This window comes from Zophobas morio, unplaced genomic scaffold (genome assembly GCF_036711695.1).
Source record: "Zophobas morio isolate AGI-343-1 ecotype UQ-CSIRO unplaced genomic scaffold, CSIRO_AGI_Zmor_V1 ptg000030l, whole genome shotgun sequence".
Classification (NCBI taxonomy): Eukaryota; Metazoa; Arthropoda; class Insecta; order Coleoptera; family Tenebrionidae; genus Zophobas; species Zophobas morio.
Window position 1 is genome coordinate 4,592,894 of NW_026972135.1, and position 21,988 is coordinate 4,614,881.

Consider the following 21,988-nt stretch of genomic DNA (forward strand, 5'->3'; position numbering starts at 1 on the left):
TTTAAACAAATTGTACCACTAACAAACATTTAATGACTCTGCGGCCTGTAACAAGTGATGTTTTATCCATATACGAATTTTCAAGCGATTCTATGATGGTTATGACTCAAAAAACTTGAAAAGAAAACATACAATGGTGCTTTTTTTACGATATTTCTCAGCCATATTTTTTTAATTGATTGAACTGGTTTCTGCGCTCTAGAATAGGAAAAAAGCTGCAGTTTGATGTAGATACATCTATATCAATATCATTTTTTCATACAAGTAAACAAAAAAATCGGTAAACAACACCAGATAAGCTTATTTATTTTCAAATGAAGGGTACAGGGAAATAACCATCGAGATCGACTTGTATGTATTTTGAAAGAAATTGAGTTGAAAGTTTAAAATGCTGCGGAAAATAGATTGAGAAACCCACAAGGTTCACTCTAACACAACTTTTTATTTTCTTTATAATGTTTTAAAAATATATAAAATAAACTGTTTATGTTCAAATATAACAGCAAAAAAATTGGTAGAAAGTTGTTTCGACAGAACTTCCCTCGGACCTAAAATACAATGAAACCCATCCAGCATTTTCGAGTTAAATTTTTACTTTAGATACACAATTTTGTGATGAAATCATCAACATTTTGCAAGGACACGTAAATCAATGTGGATTAGACTAAAAATAACAGTATTCCCAAAATTTGTGGGAAAATGGAGTGAGTCGTTCTCGATTTAATCAATAGAATAAATAGACTCATTCATTAATTTTTTGAGCCACCTAAGTATACATATAAGCAAATCTAAAAAATATGAATGCAATGATAAATTACAAGTAAAAACTCATCATATTTTGCACATTTTTAGTAGAACTGATTCGGCAAAATTTTGAGATGACGTTATCAATTTTTTAGTAGCATAATCCTGAACTTGTGGTTTATAAATACTTTATTGAGATTTTTCGGCTTTCCGGTTTTTCGATTTTTCAACTTTTGATGTTTCAATTTTTCCATTCTTCAAATTTTCGATTTCTCCATTTTTTTATTTTTCGATTTCTCAATTGTCCGATGTTTCAATGATACGATTTCGCAATTTTTCAACTTTTCGATATTTTAATTTTTCAGTTTTTAAAATTCTAGATTTTTCGATTTCTCGAGTTTTCAGTTCTTCTATGCATATTTCAGTTTTTCAATTTTCGGAATTTATTAAATTCCTGATTTTCCATTTTTTTTTTAATTTTTCGATTTTCCAGTTTTTCGATGTTTCGATTTTTCAATTATACGATTGTTCAATTTCTCGATTTCTAAGCTTTAGATTTTCCAATTTTTATTTTTTTTTTATTTCTTCATGTTTGGACTATTTATTATTGCTAAAAATAAAAGTAAAAAATAACTACCAAAATTGTGACTAAAAATATGTAAAAATTAATAGAAAATAGAACACATTGCTGCTAAAACATAAAAATAACTATACTTTTCCAAAAAAATCTATTGCATGATTACTGTTCCACTAGTATTGCTAATTTAGGACGTTAGTATTAAACGCAATGAAAGTATCAATTCTTAGTTAAACAAAAAAATAGTTGAGTGTCAAAATCGAGTGAAACATGTGAGATGTGTGTAAACAAAAGCATCTAAATAATAACTATTTCCCGCAGAATTTCTGGAGGCTTATAGAGTCGACATTGGCCTGAGCGCGCTCCGGTCTGTGGATCATACAAGTTCTCGGGCGACGATGTATCTAACGAGGCAGTTGAAATACCCGATATGTCACAGCGCAAAAAGTATTTCTCAAAAAACTTTCAAACGTCGATGTCTTTTTAATCGAACAAAACACAATCGGCGAACGCAATAATGCAGAATGGTGCGCAGAAAAATCCTTTAGACTAACCGAACGTTATTTTGGTAAAATTTGCAAAATGAGAGAACAAAGTAACACGGCTAATCCTACTGTACTGTGAAAAACATTTTACATCCCTGCAAATCTAGTTCAGCATGTACTCTCCCAAAATCTTTGCATAGAAAATGAAGCAAGGGCAACTGAAGCATTTTGCAGTAACACCAAACTGACAATAAGACAATGCGGTTTGTACATTTTTAGCGGCATCGCCAGACGGCTTAATAAACAAAAACGCGATCGTAGAAATATATAAAATGTCTAATTTAAATAATGTTTAATTCAACGAGATGATAAATTTTGGGAGATTAATATGATAGAGCTCTAGAAAAATTTTATTTATATGCCTTACTTCCGGAGAGAATAGATTCTCGTTATTAAACAAGTCAACGGATTAGACAAATTGTAAAGAAAAAATTGTACACTTAAAATTTTTTATTTGCATTCGCGTCATGTGTAGTTCATATAAATCTTTTGCCCTTCTAGTATAAACACACACAGGAATAAATAGTAATATTGGAATAGGTTTACTGGAGATACCACGTAAAAAACGTGCCTATAATACTCTACCTCATAGGTGGTGCGGAAAAGAGTATCAAAAAATTAAATTTAAATAAATATGATTGTTCAGGTAAATAGTGGTTAGTGAAGTGATGAGAATCTAAATCTTGTCAGTTTTGTGTATTGATTAATATATAAAATGACAGATTAATAAAAAATATTTGAATAATTTTTTCAAAGAAAATATTTTAGAATATATAAAATTATAAAAATTTGCATACTTTTAAATCAAATTATGTCAGCAATGAAAGAAGTCGACTTGTAAAAGAGTTTCAACAATGTTGGTCAGCTAAGAGTATTTATGAGTTTTATGACCTAAAGTACCTGGACTGATTAGCTGAAAGGGTCGGTCGGCAAGGCTCTCTGCTGTGTAAAACTCAACCATTTATTGAAACCGATCCTTTGTAAATAGCGTTGCCTAGTTTCACTTTATTTTCATTATTCAGTATTTTTTTAAAAAGCAGATATTTTGTTAAATATAAATTTTAAACAAAAATGACCAGTCTTCCCCATAGATCTCAATGTTGTCTTTGCATTGATATAAAAGTTGAAGCGAAAAATGCTCTCTCCTCGTCTAAAAATGCAATTTCCTTCGAAGAATGAACGACTAATTAAACACTAAACAATCACTTATTTTAAAAATATTGTGTCTCCCCCAGAAATTTAGACATAATCTATCAATTGAAATGTCGATCTTTTTTTCAAAGTTGAAATTACGCCCGTAAAATGAAATTCTATTTAGCTCATTTTTCGGTCTGCTATTGGGCACCCTGAAAGGTCTTCGTTCATTGAAACTCCACATTAAAAAAACTGAAATTTATCAAAAACATGCTTACACTTAACCTTACTAATCACTGGGAATACTAAAAAAAATAAACAAAAAAAAAAAAAAAACAAATACAAATTTGTCTTACAACGTTATAAATTATCAATATCACACAATCATGGAACGTGATGCTAACGCGTTAGTCTTTTCAAATTCTTCTTGCTCTCCTTGGACCCGACCGCGTACTGGTACCTCGGCGGACTGTCACCATCCATCGGTATGCGAATGTGCTCCTTATTGGGAACGACCGGCACGTACGAGATCGTCTCCTTCTTCTTGTACGTCACCACGACCCGACTTTTGTTCTTGTTGTTGATGGTCAAAGCTTTGGGGGTTTCCGTACTCGTGGAAAACAGGTTCCTCCGCACCTTCGGGGGCGACTCGTTTTCGGAGTAAAAGCCCGAATCTTGGTTGGAGAAATTGAAGAAGGAGGAGTCCTCCATGTGGTTGCTCATGTTGCCGAGCTTAGGCCGCAGGATGGCGTGGCCGCAGGCGTCCTTGAAGTCTTTGGCGCCCGTTTCGGAGGCGCTCGAGCAGCGGAGGCAGTAGATGAGGCCGCAGGCGACGACGTTCTGGCATTGGCTGATGTCGTTTTCGACCACGGCGACACCGTCGCACTTGCGGCATCTGGTGAGGCTTTGGGAGCGGTTGAGGCACTTGGCGATCTGGAAGAAAGTGGACACGGACATGCAGTTTTTATTTACTGAAGGTTTCAAAATTTTGATTTAGGGACTACTCTTTTCATATCTTAAAAGTTTCATGTTTTCTGGGCGTTTCATGGTCTGAAGAGTACGACAAAATAGGTCTCCCGTTGCCGAAAGTGCATATTTATGCATATTTTTGTGAAATTTTCAAATTGTAACTTTATTCAGCAAATACCAAGACATTCGAGTAAAATCTTTACCTGGAAAACCATTAGTTAAGAAATCCTAAGCCGAACTGGAGACATTAGTTTATTGACATATTAAGTAGGCCCCAGCAGGCTTAACATTATCTTAATTATCCCTTATTTAACTTTTCAAGTGGCATCCTTCTAGCAATTACTCATTTTGTTATTTACCCTTTTCAGTCCTTACTTTGGTACTGACAAGTGAACTTCGAGTCCAAAATGCCAAAAGTTTCTGCAAGTATCCCGAACTAGTGTTAAATGAAAAATCTCAATCTGTTTTTTTGAAGTGTGTTGTAAAAACGTAAGTAATAAGACATCCAAATTTTTTTCATTGCTGTATTTTTGAATTTTTCACATTTATTTTTATTACCTCCAATTTCAAACAATTGCTTTAATTTATTGATATCTTACTGCTTTCAATTGAACGCGAGAAGTAAAGCTTGCACAATATGAATTGCTAGTACTTGACTAGACTAGACAAGACTAATTTTGTCAAATGACTTACCCTCTAAGAAAATAGAGGGCGGATATGGAGCTAGAAGTTGCTAAGATAAAACTGACTAATATTAAGAGTAGTCACTGGAATGAAGAGGGGTGGGTGGGTGGTGCTATTGTTTTCTTATAACTGATTGTAGGAAAAAGTTGAACTTAGCCCCGCCCACCACCCGTTCTCTAATTTTTTTTTTCTTCTGAAATTAGAAATATATCTTATAGCAAATAGTATAGCGAAAAAAGTACGATTAGCACTTTTTTTTCTTTTTTTAACAGCCCAAGTTCTGTTAGTTTTTTCATTCCCACTCTACATAGAATTATATAATTAACCCCGCCCACCCACCCCGCCTCCATTTCAGTGATATATATTTTATCTAGTCTGAATGAAAGGTTGATCTCATACTGAACATAAATAAAATCGTTTGAATGAGAACAGCACGGGTGGGCGGGGGTAGTACCAGCTAGGATAAGACTGATTTTGGCAAATGACATACTCTTCAAGAAAATAAAGGGTGGGTGGGCGGGGCTAGCGTTTTGTTAAGTTTTCAATTTTTCATTATTCCTTTTTGATTTTTCAATTTTTGACGTCTTCAATTTTTCGAACTGCGTTTTTTCAATTTTTCATTATTTTTTTTTCGTTAGGATTTGTTTGCAAATCACATGGCCTCTAAGAAAAGAGAGGGCGGGTGGGCGGGCCTAGTAGATGCCAAGATAAGACAATTTTGGCAAATCACATCTACTCTAAGAAAACAGAGGGTGGGTGGGCGGGGCTAGTATTTGCTAAGGTAAGACGGCACAATAATAAGAGTAGTCACTGAAATCAAGAAGGGGTCAGTGGGCGGAGCTACTGCTTACTTATAATACTCTTAAGAAAAAAGCTAAACTCAGTTCCGCCCACTTTTTTTCTTTATTCCACTAACTTATTTTATTTATTGTACAGTGGGAATTGAATTCTATTTTGACAAGCGGTAGAATCTAAGATTTAAAACAAAATCAAAAGTGCCCATCCACCGCCCGCCCTCTATTTTCTTAGAGAGTACATCATTTGCCAAAATCAGTCTTATCTTTACAAATACTAGCCCCGCCCACCCGCCCTTTATTTTCTTAGAAGGTAAGTCATTTGCCAAAATCAGTCCTATCTTAGTAAATTGAAACCCCGCCCACCCACCCTCTATTTTCTTAGAAAGTATATCATCCGCCAAAAGGAGTCTTATCTTTACAAATACTAAAAAAAAAAATGACAACCTCTAACAAAATAGAGGGCGGGTGGGCGGGGTTAGTATTTGCTAAGATTATGACTTACCCTCTAAGAAAATCGAGGGCGAATGTGGGGCTAGAAGTTGCTATGATAAGATTGAACAATATTAAGAGAATTCACTGGACTTTTTTTCCTGATTTAATCAATAAAATAAATTGACTCATTCATTAATTTTTTTGAGCCACCTCTTTAAGCAAAACTAAAAAATATGAATGCAATGATAAATCACAAGTAAAAATTCATATTTTGCACATTATAGGTAGAATTTATTCCGCAAAATTTTGAAAAGACGTCATCAATTTTTTGGCGGTAATAAACAAATGTACCACGTGTTTCTTTTATTTGGAAATTTTTAAAGGTAAACATAGTCCTTTGAGTGAGAATTTGTATCATTTTAAAAGATCACTTATATTAATAAATGACATGAATGTCAATTTTTCAAGCTACTAGATTGTTATCAATAAATATGAATTTTTCGTCTATATTTTATTGAATAACTTTGAAAGTATTGAATTTAGAAAAAAATCAAGCTTTCCATTTCTGAAAAAAAAATAATCTTCCATAAAAAAAAATAAGTTGACGTATTTTCCGGTTTTACCGGAAGTGATAATAAAAATGTGAGATTGCCATCACATAGATCTTTTAAAATGATACCAATTTACTCCAAGAACTGCAGGTTTATCTTTGAGAATAAAAAAGTTACAGAGGTTGTATCAAACAAAAGAAACACCCTGTATTTTGATTAACAATTTACCATGCTTACAATAACTTTAAAACTTCTGCCAGATTTCAAAATATTTAGTTTTGCAATTCTTGATTTAATCAAATTTCCAATTTTTTGATTTTTTCCATTTTTTAGTTTCTAGTTTATTACTTTTTCAATATTTCGATTTCTTGTTTCTTCAGTTCTTCGATTTTCAATTTTTCGATTTTCCTCTTATTTCGATTTGTCAATTGTTGGGGTTTTTGGGTTTTCGATTTTCAATTTTTCAACTTTTCGAATCAAAAAACCGGAAAATTTTTAAGGAAATCGGAAAATCAGATAATGGAGGAATCCAAAATTGTAAAATTAAAAATTTTAAAAATTGAAGTAAAGAAAACTTACAAAATCGAAAAAAACATTGAAAAAATAAAGGAACTGAACAATAAAAAGCAAAGCTCCAATTTTTGATCTTTGCGTATTTGACGTTCTATAATTTTTCGATTTCACAATTTTAGAGTTTTCCAATTTTTCATTTCTTCAGTTCTTTTGATTTTCCATTGCTTCGATTTTGCAATTTATAGTTTTTCAGTTTTTTGATTTTTCAATCTTTTCCGAGTTTTTAGTTTTTCGAATTTTAATTTTTCAAGTTTTCAACTTTTCGAAACAAAGAATGGAAAAACTTCAAAATTGTATAATTTAAACATCAAAAATAAAAAAACGAAAAAAAAAAATGAAATGAAAACTCTGAGAAATCTAAAAATTGGAAATCAACAACTTGAAAAATTGAAGAAACGAAAACTACGAAAACTCAAAAACCGGAAAAGTGCAAAATCCAAAAAACCGAAAATTGCAAAATCAAAATTTTGAAAACTAAAGAAATCGGAAAATCGGATCATTCAGAAATCCAAAAATTGCAAAATTGATAAATTTCAAATTGGAAAACCGAGGAATTGAAAAATCGAAGACTGAAAACTCGGAAAATTGAATAAACTAATAAAAATTATACATAGAAATTAAAGAAACATTGGAGTATAAAGGAAATGAAAAAACGAAAAATTGTGAAATGAAATCGAAAAAAAGACAATTAAAAAAATAAGGAAAACAAAAAATAAAAATCAAAGTTACAATTAATTGACTTTACAATTTTGACGTTTTATTTTACAATTTTGGGGTTTTCAAATTTTTCGATTGGATTCGTTTTTTCCTCTTTCCAATTTTTTGAATTTCCTCTTTTTTTCCGATTTTCATTTTTTGAGGTTTTTTTGTTTTTTCAATTTTTACTATTTTTCAATTTTTCGCTTTTTCAACTTTTCGAATAAAAAAACCGGAAATTTTCCAAAATTGTAAAATCAAAAATGAAAAAACGAAAGAATACAAATGAAAACTTTGAAAAATCTTAAAATTGGAAATAAATAAAAAATTTAATATACGAAAAATTGAAAAATCGAAAAGATGAGACAGAGAGAATTGAAATATTGAAAATTAAAAAAAATCAATGGAGAAATCCAAAAATTGCAAAATTAAAAGTCTTAATAAAGAAAAAGTTATAAAATCGAAAAAAAAACATTGAAAAATAAAGGGAATGAAAAAACCAAAAATTGTGATTGGAGAAAAATGGAAATTAAAAAATCGGAAAAATGAAAATTAAAAAATCGGGAAAATGAATAATAACAATCAAAGTTACACTTTTTCGACTTTACAATTTTGACGGCTATAATTTTTCGATTTTACAATTTCTGGGTTCACCAATTTTTCGATTCATTAATTTTTTAGGTTTTCAAGACTCAGTCATTAATTTTTTGAGACACTCTGTATAAGCAAATCTAAAAAATATTAATACAGTGATGAATCACAAATATAGACTCAATCTTATCTTTACAAATACTAGCCCCGCCCACCCGCCCTTTATTTTTTTAGAAAGTAAGTCATTTGCCAAAATCAGTCTTATCTTAGTAAATTGAAGCCCCGCCCACCCACCCTCTATTTTCTCAGAAAGTATATCATCTGCCAAAAGGAGTCTTATCTTTACAAATACTAAAAGAAAATGACATAACCTCTAACAAAATAGAGGGCGGGTGGGCGGGGTTAGTACTTGATAAGATTATGACTTACCCTCTAAGAAAATCGAGGGCGAATGTGGGGCTAGAAGTTGCTATGATAAGATTGAACAATATTAAGAGAAGTCACTGGATTTTTTTCCTCGACTAAATCAATAAATTAAATTGACTCATTCATTAATTTTTTTGAGCCACCTCTTTAAGCAAAACTAAAAAATATTAATGCAATGATAAATCACAAGTAAAAATTCATCATATTTTGCACATTCTAGGTAGAATTAATTCAGCAAAATTTTAAGAAGACGTCATCAATTTTTTGGGGGTAATAAACAGATATACCACATGTTTCTTTTATTTGAAAATTTTTAAAGGTAAACATAGTCCTTTGAGCGAGAATTTGTATCACTTTAAAACATGACTTATGTCAATAAATGACATGTATGTCAATTTTTCAAGCTACTAGATTGTCATCAATAAATGTGAATTTTTCGTCTATTTAATTGAATAACTTTGAAAGTATTGAATTTAGAAAAAATCAATCTTTCCATTTATGAAAAAAAAAATAGCTAATGTTCCATAAAAAAAATAAGTTGACGTATTTTCCGGTTCTACCGGAAGTGATAATAAAAATGTGAGGTTGCCATCACATAGATCTTTTAAAATGATACAAATTTACTCCAAGAACTGCAGGTTTATCTTTGAGAATAAAAAAGTTACAGAGGTTGTATCAAATAAAAGAAACACCCTGTATTTTGATTAACAATTTACCATGCTTACAATAACTTTAAAACTTCTGCAAGATTTCAAAGTATTTAGTTTTGCAATTCTTGATTTAATCAAATTTCCAATTTTTTTATTTTTTTCCATTTTTTTGTTTCTAGTTTATTGCTTTTTCAATATTTCGCTTTCTCGTTTCTTCAGTTCTTCGTTTTCAATTTTTCGATTTTCCTCTTATTTCGATTTGTCAATTGTTGGGGTTTTTTGGTTTTTCGATTTTTGATTTTTCAACTTTTCGAATCAAAAAACCGGAAAAATTTTAAGGAAATCGGAAAATCAGATAATGCAGAAATCCAAAAATTGTAAAATTGAAAATTTAGAAAATTGAAATAACGAAAACTTATAAAATCGAAAAAAACATTGAAAAAATAAAGGAACTGAACAATAAAAATCAAAGTTCCAATTTCTCAACTTTAGAATTTTGACGTTCTATAATTTTTGGATTTTACAATTTTGGAGTTTTCCAATTTTCCGTTTCTTCAGTTCTTTCGATTTGCCATTGGTTCGATTTTGCAATTTATAGTTTTTTTTCAGTTTTTTGATTTTCCAATCTTGTCCGATTTTTTAGTTTTTCGAATTTTAATTTTTCAAGTTTTCACCTTTTCGAAACAAAGAATGGAAAAACTTCAAAATTGCATAATTTAAACATCAAAAATAAAAAACGAGAAAAAAAATGAAATGAAAACTGAGAAATCTAAAAATTGGAAATCAACAACTTGAAAAATTGAAGAAACGAAAAACTAAAAAATCGGAAGAATAAAAATTTAAAAACTTAAAAACAGGAAAAGTGCAAATTCCAAAAAAAACGAAAATTGCAAAATCAAAATTTTGAAAACTAAAGAAATCGGAAAATGGGATAATTCAGAAATCCAAAAATTGCAAAATTGATAAATTTCCAATTGGAAAACCGAGGAATTGAAAAATCGAAGACTGAAAACTAGGAAAATTGAATAAACTAAAAATTATACATAGAAATTAAAGAAACATTGGAGTATAAAGGAAATGTAAAAACGAAAAATTGTGAAATAAAATCGAAAAAAGGAAAATAAAAAAAAATAAGGAAAATGAAAAATCAAAATCAAAGTTACAATTTTTTGACTTTACAATTTTTGCGTTTTATTTTATAATTTTTCGATTCATCAATTTTTCGTTTCTTCTGTTATTCGATTTTCAATTTTTTGAATTTCCTCTTTTTCCGATTTTCATTTTTTTTGGGGTTTTTTGTTTATTCAATTTTTACTATTTTTCAATTTTTCGCTTTTTCAACTTTTCGAATCAAAAAACCGGAAATTTTCCAAAATTGTAAAATCAAAAATGAAAAAACGGAAGAATACAAATGAAAACTTTGAAAAATCTTAAAATTGGAAATCAATAAAAAAATTGATAAACGAAAAATTGAAAAATCGAAAAGATGAGATAGAGAGAATTGAAATATGGAAAATTAAAAAAATCCAAAAATTGCAAAATTAAAAATCTGAATAAAGAAAAAATTATAAAATCGAAAAAAAACATTGAAAAATAAAGGGAATGAAAAAACCAAAAATTGTGATTGGAGAAAAATGGAAATTAAAAAATCGGAAAAATGAAAATTAAAAAATCGGGAAAATGAATAATAACAATCAAAGTTACACTTTTTCGACTTTACAATTTTGACGGCTATAATTTTTCGATTTTACAATTTCTGGGTTCACCAATTTTTCGATTCATTAATTTTTTAGGTTTTCAAGACTCAGTCATTAATTTTTTTGAGACACTCTGTATAAGCAAATCTAAAAAATATTAATACAGTGATGAATCACAAATATAGACTCAATCTTATCTTTACAAATACTAGCCCCGCCCACCCGCCCTTTATTTTTTTAGAAAGTAAGTCATTTGCCAAAATCAGTCTTATCTTAGTAAATTGAAGCCCCGCCCACCCACCCTCTATTTTCTCAGAAAGTATATCATCTGCCAAAAGGAGTCTTATCTTTACAAATACTAAAAAAAATGACATAACCTCTAACAAAATAGAGGGCGGGTGGGCGGGGTTAGTACTTGATAAGATTATGACTTACCCTCTAAGAAAATCGAGGGCGAATGTGGGGCTAGAAGTTGCTATGATAAGATTGAACAATATTAAGAGAAGTCACTGGATTTTTTTTCTCGATTTACTCAATAAAATAAATTGACTCATTCATTAATTTTTTTGAGCCACCTCTTTAAGCAAAACTAAAAAATATTAATGCAATGATAAATCACAAGTAAAAATTCATCATATTTTGCACATTATAGGTAGAATTTATTCCGCAAAATTTTGAGAAGACGTCATCAATGTTTTGGGGGTAATAAACAGACATACCATGTGTTTCTTTTATTTGAAAATTTTTAAAGGTAAACATAGTCCTTTGAGAATTTGTACCATTTTAAAAGATCACTTATGTCAATAAATGAGATGTATGTCAATTTTTCAAGCTACCAGATTGTTACCAATAAATATGAATTTTTCGTCTATTTTATTGAATAACTTTTAAAGCATTAAATTTAGAAAAAATCAATATTTCCATTTCTGAAAAAAAATACCTAATCTTCCATAAAAAAAATAAGTTGACGTATTTTCCGGTTCTACCGGAAGTGATAATAAAAATGTGAGGTTGCCATCACATAGATCTTTTAAAATGATACAAATTTACTCCAAAAACTGCAGGTTTATCTTTGAGAATAAAAAAGTTACAGATGTTGTATCAAATAAAAGAAACACCCTGTATTTTGATTAACAATTTACCATGCTTACAATAACTTTAAAACTTCTGCAAGATTTCAAAGTATTTAGTTTTGCAATTCTTGATTTAATAAAATTTCCAATTTTTTTATTTTTTTCGATTTTTTAGTTTCTAGTTTATTACTTTTTCAATATTTGGCTTTCGCGTTTCTTCAGTTCTTCGATTTTCAATTTTTCGATTTTCCTCTTATTTCGATTTGTCAATTGTTGGGGTTTTTGGGTTTTCGATTAATTTTTCAACTTTTCGAATCAAAAAACCGTAAAATTTTTTAGGAAATCGGAAAATCAGATAATGGAGAAATCCAAAATTACAAAATCGAAAAAAACATTGAAAAAATAAAGGAACTGAACAATAAAAAGCAAAGTTCCAATTTTTGATCTTGGGTATTTGACGTTCTATAAATAATTTTTCGATTTCACAATTTTGGAGTTTTCTAATTTTTCGATTCAATAACCTTTTTCGATTTTTAGTTTTTCAATGTTCCAATTTTCCGTTTCTTCAGTTCTTTCGATTTTCCATTGCTTCGATTTTGCAATTTATAGTTTTTCATTTTCATTTTTTGATTTTACAATCTTTTTCGCTTTTTTAGTTTCTAGTTTATTACTTTTTCAATATTTCGATTTCTCGTTTCTTCAGTTCTTCGATTTTCCACTTTTTTCGATTTTCCTCTTATTTCGATTTGTCAATTGTTGGGGTGTTTTGGGTTTTCGATTTTTAATTTTTCAACTTTTCGAATCAAAAAACCGGAAAATTTTTAAGGAAATCGGAAAATCAGATAATGGAGAAATCGAAAAATTGTAAAATTGAAAATTTAAAAAATTGAAATAAAGAAAACTTACAAAATCGAAAAAAACATTGAAAAAATAAAGGAACTGAACAATAAAAATCAAAGTTCCAATTTCTCAACTTTAGAATTTTGACGTTCTATAATTTTTCGAATTCACAATTTTGGAGTTTGCAATTTTTCGATTCATTAATTTTTTTCGATTTTTAGTTTTTCAATGTTTCAATTCTCCGTTTCTTCAGTTCTTTCGATTTGCCATTGGTCCGATTTTGCAATTTATAGTTTTTCAGTTTTTTGATTTTTCAAACTTTTCCGATTTTTTAGTTTTTCGAATTTTAATTTTTCAAGTTTTCAACTTTTCGAAACAAAGAATGGAAAAACTTCAAAATTGTATAATTTAAACATCAAAAATAAAAAAACGAAAAAAAAAAAAATGAAATGAAAACTCTGAGAAATCTAAAAATTGGAAATCAACAACTTGAAAAATTGAAGAAACGAAAAACTGATCAATCGAAAGATTAAAAATTGAAAAACTTAAAAACCGGAAACGTGCAAATTCCAAAAAAACGAAAATTGCAAAATCAAAATTTTGAAAACTAAAGAAATCGGAAAATCGGACAATTCAGAAATCCAAAAATTGCAAAATTGATAAATTTCAAATTGGAAAACCGAGGAATTGAAAAATCGAAGACTGAAAACTCGGAAAATTGAATAAACTAAAAATTATACATAGAAATTAAAGAAACATTGGAGTATAAAGGAAATGAAAAAACGAAAAATTGTGAAATAAAATCGAAAAAAGGACAATTAAAAAAAAATAAGGAAAATGAAAAATAAAAATCAAAGTTACAATTTTTTGACTTTACAATTTTTCGTTTCTTCTGTTCTTCGATTTTCAATTTTTTGAATTTCCTCTTTTTTCCGATTTTCATTCTTTTGGGGTTTTTTGTTTATTCAATTTTTACTATTTTTCAATTTTTCGCTTTTTCAACTTTTCGAATCAAAAAACCGGAAATTTTCCAAAATTGTAAAATCAAAAATGAAAAAACGAAAGACTACAAATGAAAACTTTGAAAAATCTTAAAATTGGAAATCAATAAAAAATTTAATAAACGAAAAATTGAAAAATCGAAAAGATGAGATAGAGTGAATTGAAATATTGAAAATTAAAAAAATCAATGGAGAAATCCAAAAATTGCAAAATTAACAATCTGAATAAAGAAAAAATTATAAAATCGAAAAAAAAAACATTGAAAAATAAAGGGAATGAAAAAACCAAAAATTGTGATTGGAGAAAAATGGAAATTAAAAAATCGGAAAAATGAAAATTAAAAAATCGGGAAAATGAATAATAAAAATCAAAGTTACACTTTTTCGACTTTACAATTTTGACGGCTCTATAATTTTTCGATTTTACAATTTCTGGGTTTACCAATTTTTCGATTAATTAATTTTTTAGGTTTTCATCCATGCTAGTTGTCAATTTTGACATGAGCACCACTAACAAACGTGTTCAGACGATGGCAACTGTCATAAATGTCACTTGACAGTCAGGTCATAAAAATTTAAATGGGTTGCCAACCTGACAAAAAAATCACAAACGCCAATAGCCAATAGTGGTATCATATGACTGTAAAAAAAGCGTGGTCTGGCTAGCCATGGAATTAGTTTTTTTAATGTCAATTCTACACATTTTTTTTTTTTCAAACTGAATTGAGGCCGTTTAATGATAAAAGTCAAACAAGTTTTGTCAAAAACAAAATTTGACACAACAAAATTAAAAATTTACATACCCTGATAAATTTATTGAGATTCTCACTACTCGTACGAGGCGGGCTGTCGCACTTCTCCGGGGACCCCGGCGGAGTGATCACATAATTCTCCTTATTATCCTTATAATTCGCCCTGTACACCATGTACCTCTGAAACGCATTAGCATTCTTCTCTAAAGCCTTATGGAATGACTGAGACACTAAACTGAACCTGTACAAATCCCCCCCTGACAAATACTTGAAAACAACGTCCATAATAACATTAATATTAAGTATACGGTTGAGCAACTGATTGTTACTAGGAACATGTCTGCTACGAATCAATCCAACCCTCCTCTCCCGCTCCGGCTTCACAATCTTAATACTACTGTACAGAATCTTCCGCGACTCCTGAATCGGCGACGACACAGCTTTACCCAACAAACTACGCTGCTTCTCGGGAGTACTCGGAAGCGACCCCACAAGGCAAATATCCTTGAGATCGGTAATGAGAGACTCGTTCAAGGTACTTGAGAACTTGGGGCTCGCCGTCAAGTCGAGAGTCTCGTCGAGTTTGCGTTTACGCGAGAAATGGGTCACGGGGGTTGAGTGGAGATTGCGAGGGGGCTTCCTGTCTTGGAGAGGCTTGAGGTCGTGAGGGGGCGTCAGGTCCATCTGTCACAAGAAAACGTTGCAAAATAGCCCCCAAGCGTCACTTCCTTACCTTAAAAATGTAGAATTAGTCGATAAAATAAAATAACACACAAGAAAAATTAAAAGGTTGTATACACTTATGGCGCCATTTCGTTAAACGTGAAATGGGGGCTTCATGGTGGAACTTTTGCGTCGCGGGTGATAAAACAACATTAAAGAAACACTTTTATTACGAAATGTCTGTGAGATAATCGTGCGAAACGAAAAAACTGGCCTTTTTTTCGAGCTTTCACCAACCTCGAACACCTGTCACACGCGAGCGCCATCTGTAACGAAAACACGAACTAGTAATAAAATTTGGCACCAAATCAAAAATTGATATTTAATTTAACGTAATCGCAACCAAATAACCGTATTTGTGTTTGCAACCAACACTATTACAAAATTCGCGCTGTTTGTAGCCAAATTTATTAAAAAAAACACACAAGTTGGGTTTTTTTCGTTTGACAGTCAGTGCTCTCAACACGTTTTTTAAGTTGGCACTCTGCCGATTCTAACCTCCAAAACAAATTTTGAATTTGAACACAAAAATGGACCAAAGTTCCGAGTTTAAGCAGTGTTCTGACGAACTAAACCAACTGAGGATGAGTTTTCTGCAGGCTGAACGAAACAAGAGTGATGCGGTTGTAAAATCGACGACTCAGATGGCTCAAAATCAACTTTCTGGTCTCCAGACAATCAACGACTTTTTTTACAAGTTTTCGACGACTTCGGGTTTGAAGGAGCGTTTAGAAGATGATAAGAGTTCGATTGTGATGCCGGGACGACAAGCCGTGTTGGATTTTATCAATATTGTGAAATCCGCCGTGGAAATTCATAAGGAAGGGGCTGTAAGTGTGAAGAATGAAGGGGCTCCTGATATGCAGTTTGTTGCTAAAGAGAAGGCCAATTTGAATAAGTTGTCGTACGTGGATTTGAGTAATCGTGAGTTTAATAAGTGCTTCAGAAGCATGGGAAACTATTATAGCGCACCTTTGGAAAATGAGGAGCTGGGGGACTCTACGGTAAATACGATTGTAAGTGAAGATGTATGGGCGTCGTCCCCGATTTAATAAATTGTTTGTGTCAAGTATTAGGTTAATAAAACCTTATCCCAACCACTTAATTCCAAAAATATATTAAACAATAAATTAAATTAAATAAATACTTATATATGTATATTAAATTATATTTTTATGTATTAAAGTTTGTTCTGGAAACGTCGCTGATACAATAAATTTCATGAAAGACGTAGGCTTAATAATATAGACGTTTCCAAGTTCTGAATCCCCCCACTTAAAAAAATTTATAACTCTTGTGATTGCACTTGTAAATTGTACACAATATTTTTTCTACAACTATGACTAAGAATTAACCCCAAACTCGTGTTATTTCTCACTTTTTACAATGTTAAACGTAATATTACTACAATTATTGAAAATCATTTTTATGGAATCTACTGAATTCAGTTGAAAAGTTAAATTGTCCCGATTTTCCCACGTCTGTGTTCTGGAAGTCGACGGTGTGTTGCTTGTGTCTTCTATGGAGTTCAATATTTCGTTGCTTATGCTGAACTTACTCTCCACTGGTTCGTCTAGTGTGTCGAACTGATTGTCTTCCACGGACTCCTCATCCACCTCCAATTTAACTTCCGTCGGTTCGTCGACAAACTTCTCGGTAAACCGCTTCAAAGTGGCCACGTCGTCGCCCAGAATTGTGGCCGAAGATCTGCGAAAGCAGTGGCCTGTGTATAACTCCGGGTTTGGAAGCTGCAAGTATTTGGCGATTTCTTTTCCCATAGCACCGAATTTATTAATCCCAACTCTCTGATAGTTGCACTTGCCTTTATTATAGTTCAAAAAAAAGTAAGAATCGTTTACGTCTGCCGGTCGCAGATAGGCGTATTTTTTGTAAATTTCGTAATAATGTTCGGTTATTATAAACTTCCGCACCCCTTTGGTACCAGGATTTGGAATAGTCACTAAAACCGCGGTCCCAAAATCGTTGAAATTGGTGATTTTCATTTGGTGAAGTTCGTGCCTCCGGCACGCTCCGGTGACCCCCATGATCAAAGCCACCTGCAACCAACAAACAAGTATTGTTATCGGTCACTGATATCACAACACCTTTGTAAGGAGATATTCGCTGTCTGGCGCTTCATTAATAAATCGGTTGATTTCGTTCGACGTGAAAGTTTTGGACTTTTTGGGGAGATAACCATGGGCTTGACACTTAAGAAAAGCCCGCAATTTCGCATAGTTGGCTATGTCCACGCCATGGTTGATATTAAGAGTAGTCCTCAACATGGAATACACCGTCCACAAAGTCGTACATTTGAATTTCGCGGCTAATTCGCGAAAATAGCTCATAAGCACGTCTTCCGAAAACGACGTCACGTTCTGTTCTTTGTACCAGTCCATGAACAAGTTGTAGGCTGCCGTGTACTTTTTCTTCGACGTTTCGGGTAGAGAATTTAAGGATGTCACCTTCAGGGGTTGTTGTTCCAGGGAGTCGTTTTCGCTGTCGCTTTCCATTTTTTTTGCGAATTAGTGAGGGGTGGTTTCAGGCGTGAGTTATGGGTGGTTTTCTGTTCGGGTTGCTGTAATAACACGGTTACTGCACTGACTGCGACGTGACAGCCATTCTGGAATAACAATCAGTCATTCCATAGAAAGTTTTATGTCATTTCTCACGAGTTGCCACGGCAACGGAGAAGCGGAAGGGGAAATGGGGCGCCACAGTAATGCGGCCGGTGGTGGAACAGGATGCATCGACGGTGACCTTGATGGGGGATTTAAACATAGCACGTTTCAATCGTTAATGAAATTTTAAGGAACATTATATTCGGTAAAAGCAATAAGTTTTAAGTTAAATTCGCGTATTGGTGGTTGCATAAACAACATCAATTCCATTAACATTTGTTTTTATTCATTTTTTAAATTAATAATAATTTGTAAAAAATAATCAACTATGTCTGCTACCGAGTGGCTAATTAATGTTGTGATTTTTTTGTCAGGTTGACAACCTATTCCAAATTTTATTATGGCATACTTGGTTGTCAAAGTTACATTTTGACAGCTGTCACTATCTCAACCAATCAACACGTTTGTTAGGCGTATTCATGTCCATGTTTAGACATGTTTTAAGTTTCTTGTTGTCGAAGTAAGTCTACACATACTAAGAAAAAAAGGCAAAATGTAGCCCCGCCCACCCACCCGATCTCTATTGTGATGATTTTTTTTATTCGTCGTGAGCCAAAGGGGCAGAGCTTAACTGCAAAATCCTTTTTTTTTTCTACGAGAAATTAAAAACATGTATATTAAGAAAAAAATAAAGGTGAAGATTAGGCCCCACCTATACCCGCCTCAATCTCAGTTCTCAATTGTGATTAATTTTTCATTCGTTGTCAGATCGAGAGGCGGGGCTTAATTCCAAGATCGATGTTTGTCTACAAGAATTTGCCATTTTAAATATGTTTTGAGTTTCTTATTCTGAAAATACGAGTACGTATATTAAGAAAAAAGGCAAAATATATGCCCCGCCCACCCGCCCTAGCTCAATTGTAACGGAAGATTATCTACAGTTTGGCACCAATTTTCGGTCGTTTGTATTGATGAGGCTGATACGTGTTTAAACTCCATATTAATTTTAATAATAATGAAAAAACTTTCAGAGTTTAAAAAATATATATTTGTAGTCACTGCTACACGTGTTTCGGTACACAGTACCGTCTTCAGGCAGAAGAGAAACTGGGGTTTTACTGTGTACCGAAACACGTGTAGCAGTGACTACAAATATATATTTTTTAAACTCTGAAAGTTTTTTCATTATTATTAAAATTAATTTTCGGTCGATTGAACCAATTTTAACCACTCTTTGGAAACTTTGGATTCACTTTTCGTGTTTCTAGGAACAGATATCGTGACGGCGATTTCAGATTCGTAACTATCGGAAAATTGTCTAGAATTTGACACTAATTTTCGGTCGATTAAACCAATTTTTACCGCTTTTTTGGAACATTTTTGGATTTACTTTTCGTGTTTTTTGGAACAGATATCGTGACGGCGATTTCAGATTCGTAACTAGCGGGAAATTGTCGACAATTTGACACTAATTTTCGGTCGATTGAACCAATTTTTACCACTTTTTTGGCAATTTTTTGGAAATTTTGAATTCACTTTTCGTGTTTATTGGAACAGATATCGTGACGGCGATTTCAGATTCGTAACTAGCGGGAAATTGTCCACAAATTGACACTAATTTTCGGTCGATTGAACCAATTTTTACCGCCTTTTTGGAAAATTTTTGGATTTACTTTTCGTGTTTTTTGGGACAGATATTGTGACAGCGATTTTAGATTCGTAACTAGCGGGAAATTGTAGACAATTTGACACTAATTTTCGGTCGATTGAACCAATTTTTACCACTTCTTGGAAAATTTTTGGAAATTTTGAATTCACTTTTCGTGTTTATTGGAACAAGTATCGTGACGACTCCAGATTTGTAATTACCGGAGGATCATCTATAATTTGGGACCAATTTTCGGTCGATCGAAGAAATTTTAACCATTTTTTTTTTGGAAAATTTTTGAAAATTTTGAATTCACTTTTTTTGTTTATTGGAACAGATATCATGACGGCGATTTCAGATTCGTAACTAGCGGGATATTGTAGATACCTTGACACTTATTTTCGTTCGATTGAACCAATTTTTCCCACTTTTTTGGAAAATTTTTGGAAATTTTGAATTTACTATTCGTGTTTATTGGAACAAATATCGCGACGGCGACTCCAAATTTGTAATTACCGGAGGATTATCTATAATTAGGCATCAACTATCGGTCGATTGAAGCAGTTTTAACCATTTTTTTGGAAAATTTTTGGAAATTTTTAATACACTTTTCTTGTTTATTGGAACAGATATCATGACGGTGATTTCAGATTCGTAACTAGCGGGATATTGTAGACACCTTGACACTTGTTTTCGGTCGATTGAACCAATTTTTAGCACTTTTTTGGAAAATTTTTGGAAATTTTGAATTAACTTTTCGTGTTTATTGGAACAGCTATCGTGACGGCGACTCCAGATTTGTAATTAGGGGAAGATTATCTATAATTTGGCGCCAATTATCCGTTGATTCAAGCAATTTTGACCATTTTTTTGGAAAATTTTTGGAAATTTTGAATTCTTTTTTCTTGTTTGTTGGAATATATATCATGACGGTGATTTCAGATTCGTAACTAGCGGGATATTGTAGACACCTTGACACTTATTTTCGGTCGATTGAACACATTTTTACCACTTTTTTGGAAAATTTTTGGAAATTTTGAATTTACTTTTCGTGTTTATTGGAACAGCTATCGTGACGGCGACTCCAGATTTGTAATTAGGGGAGGATTATCTATAATTTGGCACCAATTATCGGTGGATTGAAGCAATTTTCACCATTTTTTTGGAAATTTTTTGGAAATTTTGAATTCACTTTTCGTGTTTATTGGAACAGATATCGTGACGGCAATTTCAGATTCGTAACTATCGGAAAATTATCTACAGTTTGACACCAATTTTCGCTAGATTTAACCAATTTTCACCATTTTTTTGGAAATTTTTTGGAAATTTTGAATTCACTTTTCGTGTTTATTGGAACAGATATCGTGACGGCAATTTCAGATTCGTAACTATCGGAAAATTATCTACAGTTTGACACCAATTTTCGCTAGATTTAACCAATTTTAACCATTTTTTTGGAAAACTTTTGAAAATTTTGAATTCACTTTGCGTGTTTATTGGAACAGATGTGGTGACAGCGATTTCAGATTCGTAACTATCGGAAAATTATCTACAATTTGACACCAATTTTCGGTAGATTCAACCATTTTTATCCACAATTTGGCACCAATTTTCGGTAGATTGAACCAATTTTAACCATTTTTTTGGAAAATTTTTGGAAACTTTGAATTCACTTTTCGTTATATTTTGCCTTTTTTTCTTAATACTTTTTTGTACAACACGATCTTCAAAAACATGTTTTTAATTCCTTGTAAAAAAATAAGTATTTTGTAGTTAAGCTCCGCCCCTATGGTTCACGGCGAATTAAAAAAAATCATTACAATTGAGACAGGGCGGGTGGGCGGGCTTATATTTTTTCTTTTTGTTTTAAAATGTGTATAGTTCTTTTCACAACATGAAACTTAAAACATGTTTAAAATGGAAAATTTGTATAAGTTAATATCGACTTTGCAATTAGGCTTCGCCCCATAATTGCAAAACCCATATTTCCTTGCATAAACCATTTTAACCATGTTTTAAGTTTCTTGTTATGAAAAGATGGCTATGTATATTAAGAAAAAAAAAAAGGAAAATATTAGGATGTATTGTAATGAAGTCCGTCGGCCGACTCTCTACTTTTACATTTTCTCGACCTTTCTTGACCCCTAGAGTATGAAGAAATGGGTGAACTTAAATGCTAATATTTCTGCCAATAATTCATAATTGCCAACACAAACAATTTTGATGCAAAACTTTCGCAATCATTTCGTTAAAATATTAACAAA

The 21,988-nt window shown here is 31.8% G+C and overlaps 2 protein-coding genes across 2 annotated transcripts; both read right to left on the reverse strand.

Annotated features, from left to right (window-relative positions):
- Nucleotides 1–3,243: 3,243 nt before the first annotated feature.
- On the reverse strand, nucleotides 3,244–15,734 carry LOC135138094 (uncharacterized). Its single transcript, XM_064067950.1, has 3 exons — nucleotides 15,466–15,734; nucleotides 14,784–15,416; nucleotides 3,244–3,933 (listed from the first exon to the last, which is right to left on the reverse strand). The coding sequence occupies exons 2-3, from the start codon at nucleotides 15,414–15,416 to the stop codon at nucleotides 3,400–3,402; spliced, it is 1,167 nt and encodes a 388-aa protein (XP_063924020.1). The 5' UTR covers nucleotides 15,466–15,734; the 3' UTR covers nucleotides 3,244–3,399.
- Nucleotides 15,735–16,611: 877 nt separating this feature from the next.
- On the reverse strand, nucleotides 16,612–18,141 carry LOC135138095 (uncharacterized). Its single transcript, XM_064067952.1, has 2 exons — nucleotides 17,561–18,141; nucleotides 16,612–17,512 (listed from the first exon to the last, which is right to left on the reverse strand). The coding sequence occupies exons 1-2, from the start codon at nucleotides 17,966–17,968 to the stop codon at nucleotides 16,823–16,825; spliced, it is 1,098 nt and encodes a 365-aa protein (XP_063924022.1). The 5' UTR covers nucleotides 17,969–18,141; the 3' UTR covers nucleotides 16,612–16,822.
- Between the last annotated feature and the right edge of the window lie 3,847 nt (nucleotides 18,142–21,988).